Raw genomic sequence first — 14,312 nt, 5'->3', positions numbered from 1 at the left:
GGCGGCACTCTTTGCTTCCTCACTTGAATCAAAGAGCCTGGGCAAAAGACTGCTTTGATTTGATGTTCGGAAAATTTGTCTAGAGCATCCAACTGATTGCTTATTTTGATGCAATTATCAACATTATCCATTTCACCCTTGGAAGAGGGTTTGCATTCCGGAGAAACGTCCTTTCTTCTATTCTTGCCACGTTTAGAGACAGTTTTAAACCCCACTTTTTTGGAAGGAAGTTGTGAATTCAAAAATTTAACCTTCTTTTTGTTAGTAGTTGCAACCATGTTTAGTGAATAAACGAAAGAAGAAGTGACCTTCTAAGGGGTTTTTTTCCAAGACGGATTCCAAAAAGGATTACCACCGCCAGCTTTCGCTAACGGGTCCAACGAAAAATCAAAGGCACGGGCTCAAACAAGGATCGTAAAGGGATCAATAGTAGAAAAAATAGTACTGAAAAGTACTGTTTTAGTAGCACTGAAAAGTAATGTTTTATTGCTTTAGGTAGTTTTTGAAAAAAACTTCCTAGAGCAGAGAGATTTCGTGTACGCACAGCACGAAGGTACGATGCGCACTGGCAAAACAAATTCTCTAACGTTCAAACCAAAGCCGTAGCCAGGATTGCAGACAAGAGGTAAAATGCCAAAATACATATCAAGTGTCACGAACTTATTCAGCGATTATTCGAATCGTCATTTCATAAATTCCAGAACAGTTTTGGAAGGTCCAGACCAGACTGGGCGTTGCATTTAAAAAAAAATATTTAGAATGTATCTCATATCTCCAGGAATTATTCTAGGAAAACATCTAATCCTTTTTTTAATAAAAATCCAGAACCAAATCTCTGTGATTTTCTTGGGCTATTCCGCCTGGAATTTCAAATAAAGTTATGGATGAGCTTTTGGAAGAGTTTTTATTTAATATGTTTCTTGAATGCTTCGTGGAAGAGCCATGTACATGCTGTCTTTGCGGACTACCTCTCATTTAAGGCGATTTCGGATCTTAGGTTAGAAAGCAAGCAGTAATTGATTAGAATACCCTTCTTTAGCAATTCTATACTTATTAGATGTAAGTTTGTTTGCAAAATTCAAGACTTTTTGCTGTTTGACAGGTAGATTTGAGTTTAGGGAATCGGTACAATGAATTTGCCGAAATACTTCCATTTCGGCTGATTGCTTATTTTATCCCATCCTAATTAACCTGTACTTATAATCTTAAACAGAACTTAGTCCCGTGAGAGCTCTCAAAGTTTCTCTAATGTTATTCTCTGAGACTTCTTACAGGAATTCCTCCAATTTCTCCGCCACAAATATCACAATTTTCCTTGCATATATTCTAAAACATGACTGTTTAAAATTCCTACAGAGCTCTAACTGGATTTTTTTTCCAAGATATCGTTCAGATGTGCAAGCAGTTTACGTAGGAAATCTTTATAAAAGAACAGAGTCAGAGGAAACTTTACGTCAAAACGGAAAATTCTTCACTGATCCACTGGTTGTTCTGTGTGTTCGTTGTCTAATGTAAGTTACGTTCATTCTGTGCAGCCTTTGGCTGAAGACGGTGTAAATAGTCTTTTGTATGTCACGAGTTGGCTTGAGAACGGGTCAACGGATTTGCATATTTTTTTCACTCTTGCATTTGTCAATCTTTCTGTATGATAGATTGCATCCTTTTTTTCAACAGCCTACCTGATGGCAAGACGATCTTTGTCGGGATCAAGGGTGGTACTGGCGGTTCCTTACTGCTACCCCAACGTGTCACTGGTTCTAAAATGTAAACAACCATACAAAATAACGACCAAACAATAGTGAAGGCGTAATCAATTTTCTCGAAAACATCCATTTTGGGAATTCAGCAGAATTTGGTGATTAAATACCCAACAGTGCACTGTAGTAGCACGTAATAAATAATTGCTTGCAAACAATTGGACTTAGGTTGGCGGCTTTTCGATTTTACTCCCATTTCACAGCCGCCCTCCACCCTTGGTCGGGACCACTAATTTTTGAATAAACCCTATTACATTAACATGAAATGTTAAGTGCCTTGGGTCGTCCATAAAGTATGTCACGAAAAATTTGGCCATTTTCAATCCACCTTTCTTTCTGTCACGTGTTTTAAAAGGAGACTTTGAATTTTTTTCATGGATCGTCAATTTCAAGCGTGTGCTGGAATAAAGGCGTAAGTCGCATGATCGATTTCTCTTTATCGATCCTTTCTTCTGTGAATAAGGGTGACCAGATGCGGGTTTGTCAGCATTTTTTCATCTCAGGACGCAAGACGGTTTCGCGCGTGTTTTCGTTGCCGGAGAACTTCTTTTTTCCCTGTTTTCGAGCATCTTGCTGGGTAGTGCTTCGTGTAGTCCAAGCAGGATGGTTCGTTGTTGCGTCGTCGGATAGGTTTTGTTCTCGGTTTCGCGCGTGTTTTCGTTACCGGAGAACTTCTTTTTCCTTGTTTACGCGCGTCTTGCTGGGGAGGTATTTGGGAAAGCCCAAGTAAGACTGTTTGTTTACGGGACGCCAAGAAGTTTTCTGTTCGCACAGTGTGAGTGCGAAGATATATTTGTGTTCAGTCGAGGATGGATTACCAACTGGTGAGTTCGTTTCATGCTTATAAAAACACATTTCTTGAAAGAATAACTTTTATATAATATTAAAACAAACTTTGTATGGTTCGTCACTATAAGTGTCGGCATTATGCTTGTTTTATACAATTTCAATATACACATATTATTCTCTTTTTGACATTATTAAAAATATCTTTTGAATTGTTCGACATCGTGAATGTTGACGTATTTTTTAAAACTTCTACCATCTCGAGGCAAAAATGCACAGTAATACTCATATTTAATTTTCAAACTATGTATGGTTTGTCACTACAAGTGTCGGCATTATTCCTTTTTCATATGATTTAAAATATATACATGTAATTCTCAGTTTTCGCTATTAATAAAAACTTATTTTGGATTGTTCGACAGTATAGATGTTGACGTATTTTTTAATCTTCTACCAAAAACTTCTCGAGACATGAATACAAAACAAGCTTTAAATATAAGTCGTATATTTCCCCCTTGTCCATGGATCGCATCACCGATCAGAGGTGACTCCCAGATCTTTTCCTCCCTCACTAATAAACACCCTTCCCGTGGTGATTGTGGAGATGCAGAGGTATTCTCGGTCTCTAGAAGCAACAATCATTACACCCTAACATTCCTTCCCCTCCCAACTGACTGTAAGGACTTGACCGGCGCCGTTATTGATCAATAATATTAGATCTGCTAAAATTGCACTTCGAGAGTAAGCGGAAACTCCCATCCCTTATTCATTTGGATCGTAGTGCAATTCTTACCAGTTCCGATCAATCACGGAGTAGCAACCATTGACATGTACAGTCAGTCTATGCTATGTTATGCTATGCCATGCTATTTTTTCATCTCAGGACGCAAGATTGCATCGCTGCCTAGCGTCGTGAAGCGTAAAAATGCTAACAAACACATATGTAGTCACCTTTATTCACAGAAGAGTAGATCGATGAAGAGAAATCGATCATACAACTTACGCCCTTATTCTAGCACATGCTTGATTTATGGATAAACCCTGGTAGAAAAACCAAATAAAACTGAATAGTCGGTGTATTACTCATCACAACTGTTGAACTGTTAGACCATCAGATTCAACAAAAAACGATTTACTTTTTAGTAGTATAATTTCAAATGAAGCTAGTTATAATGCCTCAGAAGTAATATTCGTTGTACAGAAAATAGTTACTAAAAAGTTAAAGTACTTAGCAATATTAAACACGCACTTGCTTTGCATCTCGGCTCCTAGTCATCCTATTGGAATCCGATTGGAAATAAATGTGGTCAGCTGAAAATTCACAGCTTTCCATACACAAACTTTTAAGTTATCACAAATCTCAATTACTTTTTCAAATCGACGTAAGTAGCTTCTATACGGTTTTGAGAAAATTAATTCTGAAGAATCACAACCTGTCTTCTAAAACTGTTTTAAAATAAATCACTTTTCTAACATTTTTTCGCCGTGTGCATTGCCTAAATTTTGCACACGATGAGCTCGCGTTCAAAAACTAGGGAAGTCCTATTATTTCCCACAAAATTTTTATGACAAATTGATAAGCCGTTTCATTTATTTACTTGCGACGTTTTTCTATCAGTGTAAAACCGACTCAAGTAGTGTTTTGTTTTGATTCGTGGTTAAGTCACTTTGTCTCTCTATGCTTCGGAGCGGTGAAAGTAGTGGTTAGGTTGCGAAAGTTTGAAAATCTTACTTTCGTCGTTTTGTAAATCCGGAAATTAAACGTTCTAAAAGTGAAAAATCGAGTTGGTTCAGAGCGAAACATGTAGAATTTCGTCTGCGAAACACGTAGAATCGATAAAGTAAGTTTGTATACTTTTTTAACTTGAGTCTGTATAATAATAAGTTTTCGAGAAATCTTCAATTTCGACGAAAATGGCACTTTTGAATCAACAATAATTTTCAAATAAACATATTTTGTGACATACACCTTTCTGCAATATTGATCGATTTCCTAAGACAAACAAGTTGGAGAAAAATGCTTCGCATTAAAACTGATTTTCAAATTATTTAAAAGTGAAAAAATTCTGCTTTTGCTAAATATGATAAATAAAAGATTGTGTTTCGAATAAAGTGAATTTTCTGCTCGATTAAATAATATAATTGATAACGAATCATCCTTTCTAACTTGCTAGATGTAAAGACGTGGTCCGCTTAGTGTTTTACTGTTTGTGCATACCTCAATCTCTCGTTCATCATTTATGTATCATTTATCATGCCCTGTTATCCCCCCGATATAATCACAGTAGTAACAGTAGACGTTAAACAGACTCTTATTATGTGTTGCAGATCATGACTGTTAAGAATAGTGAGATAAGTGAGAGATACTCTCAAGAATTCAATCCCTGGTTTGGCAAAACACATTAGAAAAACTAAGCTCAAGAGACAGTTTCTGGTTGCACCAATATAGTTAACATCTTACATTAATTTTTCCAAGCAATCAATATTATTGGTCTCTAAAAAGGTCATGTTTCGGACAATTACGTGTCCCAGCCCATTTCAGATAAAGAGTACCTCAAGTGGGGATATAAACTTAAAGATTCTAGGAAATATTTTTAGGAATCTTTCGTGATGCTCAATATTCGAGGATCCATTCAAAAGTGATTCATGGCATAATCTTAAAATAATTATCGTGGATAATATCTAAGTAACATCCTAAGGATATCCTAAGAGAACAGTTAGACGAGCTTTTGAAGATAATTCTGTTAAACTCCTTATTGATTCTCGGATATATTAGGCAGTATTTATGAAATACAGTGAAACTTCCATGAGTCGATGTTCCATAACTCGATACCGACTCATGGCACCATACTAAACAACATTTCGTCGTTACTATGATTGTCCCATCCAACAGCGTTTTAAAGCATTCCTGTTCCATGAGTCGATGGTCTCTTTAGATATCGACTCATGAGGTTTGACTGTTATAGATTAAAGATTTTAGGAATAGAGTAAAGTGGGGCAAGATTTTCTTTTGAGATTTATAGCTCATTTTGAAACAAATGTTATTAATGTCAAGGTGGTTTGAATGCTATTCAAGTAAGAGACTTTCACTTTAAATATTATAAAATAGATTTAGACTTGGAAATGTTTTTACTATTTGTCGTTTTTATGCATGCACATTGTAATTTTCGGTCGAACTTTCTTGGCAAGGAACAAAACAAAAATAGTATTGTATTCAATTTATTTATGTAAGGGCGTTTCTAGGTCTATCCCAAGGATGCCTTGATGTGTATTAGTTTTTGCATAATTGTTTGGTAACCATTTATGGCCCATAGTGGGGCAAAAGTTAGAATCAGCGGGGCAAAAGTTCGAAAAAGTAATTAAAAGTACACTTTTTTACTTAGTTGTTGGAAAACCTATCTGCAATTTTTTGAAACAAAATTCAGTGTGTATTTTTTGCAAGTATTAGTTTATAGTTGCTCTTAAGTATGCCTATCATTAAAGTATCCATATTTTGTGTTTCAGCCAGCATTTTTTGTTCCACGCTAAATTCAAACTCTTGCCCGTTCAGTTCATTTAAAAGAATCAATTTTAAAACTGTTATAATAAAAAATTTGTTAATATTTTGACACAAGTTTATTCAGCAAAATTGTAACCGTTATGGTGGAGGTTTACTGTGTTGTATTTACTTCTTACCAACTGCTATAGATTTTCTAGTAATATTGATAATTTTTCGAAACAATACCTTCGAAGAATTTTACTGCAAAAGAGTACTTAAGAATACTTGGAAAAGTCCAAAGATTATATCCTGATTTATTCCTGGACGATGATTTGAAGAAACTATTCTTTAGCAGAATACATGCAGTAATTCTATTTTTATTACTGTCAGAATTGCTGGAGGGTTTCCTCCTGGAGATTTCTTTCATTGTCAGCCTCCAACTAGTCAGCGCAATATCGCTTCCAGACTTTTTAAAATCCGTCCAAAAACCGTTGGAAAGACCTAGTGTACAAATTGAATCAAATTTCATACAAACGTTTTGGATGATCACATAAAAAAGAACCGGAAGATGTTGGAAATTGTCATTATGTGAGGAACTTGTAAATAATGCCTTCGAGATCGTTCGTCCTTAAGAGGAGAATAACCATCATCGTTTTACAAATTTTCAAAACCAGTTTTTTTGCTCAAAATTTAATCAATGTTCAAGAAAATCTATATTTGCATTACACTTGCTATCTGGATTGCAATGATAGATTTTTTTTAAGGATTTCTATTCGAACAAAAAAACTGGATTTTAATTTTTGATGATTGCTGAGGATTGAATAATGGATTCTTGAACCTTAAGGGTTAAAATTATAATTACGCCCTTGGTTGTTATAGACTTTCAAAAGGCAAACTAGCAGATTAACTTGCACAATGCTTGGGATTAATTTATGTACATCTAAGAAAAGAAAATCTAATCTGTATTTATGGCAGAAATAATAGGCATCAATTGTAAATCAATAGCTGCTCTTCTATAATGTGAGAGTCGATTTCTCGACGTAATTTACCTTTGCACTGGTTATTAAATATGTTCAAAATGTTCAAAACATACAATTATCAACCAGATAATTATATAACGAATGATATACCCTGAAGAGTAATTGTTTTGCTGTAATAATTTGCGTCAATTTGGAACATTAATCGATGATCGATAAGCCGCCCATCGGCATTTTCGTTCAATGATCCATCCATGTATATAGCTAACGTCAGCTGCTTATGATGCATGTATCGTAAAGAGCCGTGGGCTGCCCGTGTTCGTCGCTTCCACACAATCGCGTTAATTCGCGAACATGGGCACTTCCGCGCGAGGTTTGGTCTTAAATACACCCAGGTGGCTTCAATTGAGGCGAACAGACGAAAACAGGTGAAGCGAAGCCGCACGATGTGATGTGTGCGAAGGCGAAAGCTAAGGGGAACAGTCGTAAATGACGAAGCATTGGAACACCTGCTTTTTTGTTTATTGCTAATATCTAAACATTCTGAACTTCGTTAAGTTATTTATGTTATCAACCTGGAAACCGTGTAAAGCACTTAATAGAATACCCTTCAGTATAATTTGATAGAAATTTGATAGAATTCCTTCAGTGGGATTCAGTAGAACCCGATCTGCGGGACTCAAAAGAATGCACCTTGAATCCGCCATGCGGGATCCAGTAGAATTTGTCCTGCAGGAGTCCGCAGAATCCGCCCTGCGGGATTCAGTTGATTTCGCCCTGCGGGATTCAGTAGAGTCCGCCCTGCAGGATTCAGTAGAAGGCGCCCTGTGGGATTTAGTAGAATTCGCCTTGCGTGATTCATTGGAATGCGTCCTGTGAAATACAGTAGAATCCGCCCTGCAGGATTCAGTATAATCCGTCCGAAGGGATTCTGAAGATTCCCCCCTGCAGTATTCTGTAAAATCCGCCTTGCGTGCGGGATTTAGTTGAATCCTTTCTGCGAGATTCAGCAGAATCCGTCCTGCGAAATTCAGTAGAATCCGCCCCACAGGATTCAGTACAAAGCGCCCTGTGGGATTCAGTAGAATCCGTTCTGCGGAATTAAAGTAGAATCTGCTCTGCGGGTTTCAGTAGAATCCGCTCTGCGGAATTAAAATAGAATCTGCTCTGCGGGTTTCATTAGAATCCGCTCTGCGGAGTTCAGTAGAGTCTGCCCTGCGAGTTTCAGTAGTATCCGTCCTTTGAGATGCAGAATAATCAGAGATTCAGTAAAATCCGTCCTGAGGGACTCAGAAGATTCCGCCCTGCGGGAGTCAGTAGAATCCTCTCTGTGGAACTCAGTAGAATCCGCTCTGCGGGATTCAGTAGAATCCACACTGCGGGATTCGGTAGAATCCACCCTTCGGTATTCAGTAGAATCCGCCCTGCGACATTCAGTAGGATCTGCCCTGAGAGATTCAGTAGAATCCACCCTGCGGGGTTCAGAAGAATCTGCCCTGCGTAGTTCAGTAGAATCCGCCATGTGGGATTCTGTAGAATACCCCTGCGGGATTTCGTAGAACTACCGATTTATGAAGTTTGTAATATTAATCCAATCAATTTTGCATTACGTCTAAGCCAACAAGATCAAGATCAACCGTTCCTAATCCCTGATTCTCTTTTCTCTTTCCTTCCCCAGGGTAAAGTGTACCTCTTCGACAAAGTCTTCAAACCGAACGCCACACAGGAAAAGGTCTACAATGAGGCGGCCAAGTCGATCGTCAGCGACGTGCTGGCCGGTTACAACGGCACGATCTTCGCCTACGGTCAGACTTCGTCCGGTAAGACGCACACGATGGAGGGTGTGATCGGCGACCCGGGCAAGCAGGGTATCATTCCACGTATCGTCAACGACATCTTCAACCACATCTACAGCATGGAGGTGAATCTGGAGTTCCACATCAAGGTTTCCTACTACGAGATCTACATGGACAAGATCCGGGATCTGCTGGACGTGTCCAAGGTGAACCTGAGCGTGCACGAGGACAAAAACCGAGTGCCGTACGTCAAGGGCGCCACGGAACGGTTCGTGTCCAGTCCGGAGGATGTGTTCGAGGTCATCGAGGAGGGTAAATCCAATCGACACATAGCGGTGACGAACATGAACGAACACTCGTCCCGATCCCACTCGGTGTTCCTCATCAACGTGAAGCAGGAAAATCTCGAAAATCAGAAGAAACTTTCCGGCAAGCTGTACTTGGTCGATTTGGCCGGTTCGGAGAAGGTCTCGAAAACCGGCGCCGAGGGAACGGTGCTAGATGAGGCGAAAAACATCAACAAATCCCTGTCGGCGCTCGGTAATGTGATATCGGCCCTGGCCGACGGCAACAAAACCCACATCCCCTATCGTGACTCGAAGCTGACGCGTATCCTGCAGGAGTCGCTCGGTGGTAATGCACGCACCACCATCGTCATCTGCTGTTCGCCGGCCAGCTTCAACGAGGCGGAAACCAAATCGACGCTGGACTTTGGACGAAGGTAAGCTATTTCAATGAAAGTCTCCAAAAAGTCTCTATTTTCTAAGCAAGGTCTTTAGTCTCCATTTTAACCGAAATGGTCTTCAAAGTCTCTTTTATCCATAGAACCATAGTAAAAGTTACTTTTCATGACTATCTCGATGTTCCCTTGAATCGCATTTGCACTGGTTTTGTGTTCTATAACGCAATACCTCCCTATATCGATGGTCCCTTCAATATCGAGTTATGCATAGTTGACTGTATCATTTTTGCCCCTTCGAGAACTCCCCCTTCCATATTTCGACATGTAGAATCTATGAGAAGTAGTCTCGTTCGAAATCCCGTTTAACACCTTGGGATATTCAAGTGGTCAAACTAATGCTTATTTTTTCCCTTTTACAGAGCCAAGACAGTGAAGAACGTAGTCTGCGTGAACGAAGAACTGACGGCTGAAGAGTGGAAGCGACGATACGAGCGGGAAAAGGAAAAGAATGGCCGACTCAAGGGTAAGGTGGAGAAGTTGGAGGCTGAGTTGGCGAGATGGCGAGCAGGCGAAACCGTTAACGTCGAGGAGCAGCTGGATCTACAGGACGTCATGGAAGCCAGCACGCCAAACGTGGAAGTCCTGTTGGAGAAGCCTCCAGATCTACCGGTCCCTGCAACACCAAGCGGCCTAGCCATGGTGGGTTCGATTTCGGCGGACGAGCGAACGGCCCTGGAGCAGGAACGGGAACGCTTGTACCAGCAGCTGGATGACAAGGATGAGGAAATCAACCAGCAATCGCAGTACGTTGAGAAGCTGAAGGAACAAATCATGGACCAGGAAGAGCTCATCGCCAACACCAGGAGGGACTACGAGAACCTTCAGGCGGAGATGACTCGCATCCAGCAGGAGAATGAAAGCGCAAAGGAAGAGGTCAAGGAAGTTCTCCAGGCGCTCGAGGAACTTGCAGTCAACTACGACCAAAAATCACACGAAATCGAATCAAAGAACAAGGAAATCGATTCCGTGAACGATGAACTGCTACAGAAGCAGACCTCGCTCAACAGTGCACAGTCGGAACTGCAGCAACTGAAGGACATGTCTGCGCACCAGAAGAAGCGAATCAATGAAATGCTGAGCAACTTGCTGCGGGATCTCTCCGAAGTCGGACAAGCTCTGGCTGCCGACCAGAACGAAATGAAGCTGAATGTGGAAGCATCGGCTGGAAAACTGGAAGAAGAATTCACCGTAGCTCGGTTATACATCAGCAAGATGAAGTCCGAAGCGAAGAACGTTTCCCAGCGGTGTGCAAACCTGGAGAATCTGCAGCAGGAAGCCAACAAGAAGGTGGGCGACTACGAGAAGGATTTGAGCGAGTGCCGGCTGCTGATTTCTCAGCACGAGGCTCGCATGAAGTCCCTCCAGGAGTCGATGCGGGAAGCGGAGAACAAGAAGCGTACCCTGGAGGAAAATGTGGACGCCCTGCGGGAAGAATGCGCCAAGTTGAAGGCCGCCGAGCAGGTGTCGGCAGTGAATGCCGAAGAGAAACAGAAGGCTGACCAGCTGAAGGCTGCGTTCGAGAACCAGATGGACCAACTGCGGGATGCCCACACGAAACAGGTGGCCACACTTCGTGATGAGATTTCCGAAAAGCAGGAATTCATCAACGAGTTGAAGGAGTTAGTATTTTTGTACTAGATGTTCACCCTTCCGTAATGAGTTTGTTAATTGATTGTTTTCTTCTGCATTTCAGTACCAACCAGAAGCTATCGCTTGCCCACCAGCAGATGACGGCCGACTACGAGAAGCTGCGCCAGGAGGAAGCCGAAAAGTCCGCCAAACTGCAGGAACTAATGTCAGTACCCTACTCGTTAAATACACCCATTATCTCTACTAACAACAACCACCCCAAACAAACTAACAACAAACTCGCGTCGACCCCTGGGGCGAAAAAATGCCCCTCATCTCCCGGCGGCAACGATTGCCCCTTTGGCTTTGGCAATCTGCGTCGATCGGGTGCGACCCATTGTCGGAGGCCTTCGTTGGCGGCGGCCGTCGTTGACAACGAACCGGTCCCCGGCGACGAAGACAGCGAGCACACCAGCAATCGGGATCAGCTTGAGCGGGACGAGCAGAATCTGCTGTTTCAGCGCCGGCTGAAACTGTCCAAGTTGCACAAAAATTTGCTCAATCGTAGAAATCAGGCGGGAGTGGGGAGCCCGGCGGGAAGTCCCACGACGGCTACCAGCTACCGGCAGCTGATTGAGGAGCTGGAGCGGGAACAACGGGAACGGGAAGAACTGGCTAATGGAAGCGGCACCAACAAGGCCAAGGGCAAAAGCTTAATGTCTTGCCTGGCGTCGACGATTCCGTTGGCACTTCCGACGCTGCAGTTGCACCTGTTGCTGTCGCTGACGATGGTCCTGTTGACGCATCGCTGTCCGCAGTATTTGATTATTCTGTAAATCGTTGAAATATGATTTGAATGGGGGGTGCTTGCCGAACGGGGTCACTCCTGTCGCTTCCCATTGGAAAAAAGGGAAGTTTGTCGCAGCGATGTGGCCCTGTATTCGCACTCGAACTCGAAGTGGGACGGAATTGTTCTCTTGGGCGCGAAGGCTTTTGCCGATCCAAGATGAACTCCGCGAGGTGGGCTTTTCCGTTTTTTTTGGGGGTTTGGGTTACCTTACACCAAAAGATGTATTAGTAGCAAGTATCGTTGTTGATTAGTGATTACGTACATATATACATTAGAGAACGATCTTATGTGGTTGACTAAACCCTACTACTTAGTCGATAAGTGCCTTTTTTGTATGGTTTCGGAATCGTCTCGCAAGATGTTTGTCTTGTGTAATTACAAAACTTTTTAATGCTATGTTAAGGGCTTTAAGGCATGACACTGCTCTCAAGAGCAATCGGATTCATTTTAAAGGTAGTTGATCGTGAGGAGTTTTTAGGATTAGGATTCTCGATGAACTTCGGACATAATTGGGCGAACCCAGGAATGTTCTCGATGAATTTCTGCACTAAGGCAAATGGACTATGGAAATACATAAGAACCCCTTTTAAAAATTCGCCACAAGGAATTGGGTAGAAATTTAAAAGGCGGCAAACTGGAATCGAACTAAGAACATTGCGATCGATAGGCCCCTGCGTATACCACGCGCATATCGACGCCTTGATGTGGAGTGATGCTAGAACAACAGACAAACAGACGTCACACTCTCATCATTGTTCATCGACCACCTTTTTAACAGTTGATTCAAAAATATTGTACCGCCATCTGTTTCGGCCAAACACATAGATTTTAACATTGGGCGTACATGTCCTCGTGACTATGATTTTGATCGATATTTGTTCTAAGTGTTACGTCTGTTTGTCTGTGCTAGAACGATACATAAGCGCTCGCATTGCAATAATCGTTCCACCTTTAATAAGGCAGAATGTATGAATTTCGATAGTCCAATTCGCTGCGTGTAATTCTCGTATGGTCCAAGTTGAATTACTGAGCAAAATGTTTGTTAGATTTATAGACTAGTTTTGATGAATTTCTTAGGAGATACTTGAATATCTCTCGCGTTTAGTCACATACAGGCGTATCTACAGTGGTCGATTTCTCTTCGTCGATTTTCCCCTTGGATCATTACACGAAACTTAGTCGATTTTCGTAAGTTAAAAACAATCGCCTGGCCGAGTAATTAGCCAAAGTGATATCGATCATTGCAGTTACGCCCTTATGATACTGAGCGCCAGACCTCTTAAGATCATCAACTAAAAGCTAGTGATATTTTTCAAGTTATTGGGCATAGTTCTTGTGTTGTTTAAATTGAGAATTTTCGGTGAGATCTTTATCAAAATTGGACGTCTGATAGATTTCTCTCGCGAGCATTCTGGTGATATCTCTGATGAATTTTGAACGTGATCTGAAGTAATCCCTGGGAGATCTTGCAAAACAATTTGGGAGATGCTTAACCGATAAGACATCCAACATCCACACTGTTTTCAACCACAAATTTCTTTTTTTCCCTGGCGTTAGATGCTTCTTTTTCAAGCAAATTTCGATAAAATATGTGTTCTAGTGAGATTCGAAATTACGTTTCCGTTTATGCTAGACTGGCGCTTTAACCAACTAAGCTACAGAACACCGTATGTATCTGCGGAATAATGAGCCAAACTGAATCCAAACACTAATCATTAACACGTCTCGTTTCGTCATATTAATGTTAGCTGCTCGGATCTTTCATTTCATGATCTCTAGGATCTACGAATTAAAGAATATCATATCTATTACTAAGGCATTTTTGTGACAGTTCCTGGCAAGTGATAACATTTCGCAGCTTCATTGCGGGAGATCCTCAAAGGATACCATGACGCTTTCATTCGACATCACCTTTGGCAGATTCTTGGCACAATTTTGGCCAGATTTCTTCCAAGATTTTTAGTGAGTGTTTGGATCATTCCTTAAGGTGATTATAGAACGAAGCCAAACCTCAAATTTTCAGGAGCACAAGACTTGAGAACCAAACAGCGCTGCGCGTTGAAAATCTATCCCGTTGGTCACCACCAGCAAGCAAGCAATTTGATTGGTTTTCAACGCGAACTGTTGTCAGATGCTCTCGTCTTGTGCAGTTGAAAATTCGAAGTCTGGCTTCGCTTTATAATCACCTTAACGAATCATTGGCGAATTCTAACTGCGATATTTCGTAGATTCCGGATGAGATGTTTACGAATATGTACCACGTAAGCTCATTGTTAGAATCCTGATGAGATCGACTATTTCTTTGTATCATTTGACTATTTGAGAATACTGAAACTTCGAAGAGATCTCTCTGGAGC

At 41.2% G+C, this 14,312-nt stretch overlaps 1 protein-coding gene across 8 annotated transcripts in view; it reads left to right on the top strand.

The window, feature by feature from the left end:
- The window catches only part of LOC5570746 (kinesin heavy chain), an 80,451-nt gene that overhangs the window by 33,346 nt on the left and 32,793 nt on the right, over positions 1-14,312 (top strand). For 5 of the 8 annotated variants that reach the window (XM_021837964.1, XM_021837984.1, XM_021837969.1 and 2 more), the window contains exons 3-5: positions 8,677-9,515; positions 9,896-11,167; positions 11,230-11,331. In XM_021837964.1, the coding sequence (XP_021693656.1) occupies positions 8,677-9,515; positions 9,896-11,167; positions 11,230-11,331 (2,213 nt within the window). The remainder of the gene's footprint in view (positions 1-8,676; positions 9,516-9,895; positions 11,168-11,229; positions 11,332-14,312) is intronic. The other 3 variants (XM_021838000.1, XM_021838004.1, XM_021837991.1) reach the window with 1 other exon arrangement.

The sequence above is a fragment of the Aedes aegypti genome, chromosome 1 (assembly GCF_002204515.2).
Source record: "Aedes aegypti strain LVP_AGWG chromosome 1, AaegL5.0 Primary Assembly, whole genome shotgun sequence".
In the NCBI taxonomy this organism is placed as follows: Eukaryota; Metazoa; Arthropoda; class Insecta; order Diptera; family Culicidae; genus Aedes; species Aedes aegypti.
This window is presented reverse-complemented; position numbering and strand designations above follow the sequence as displayed.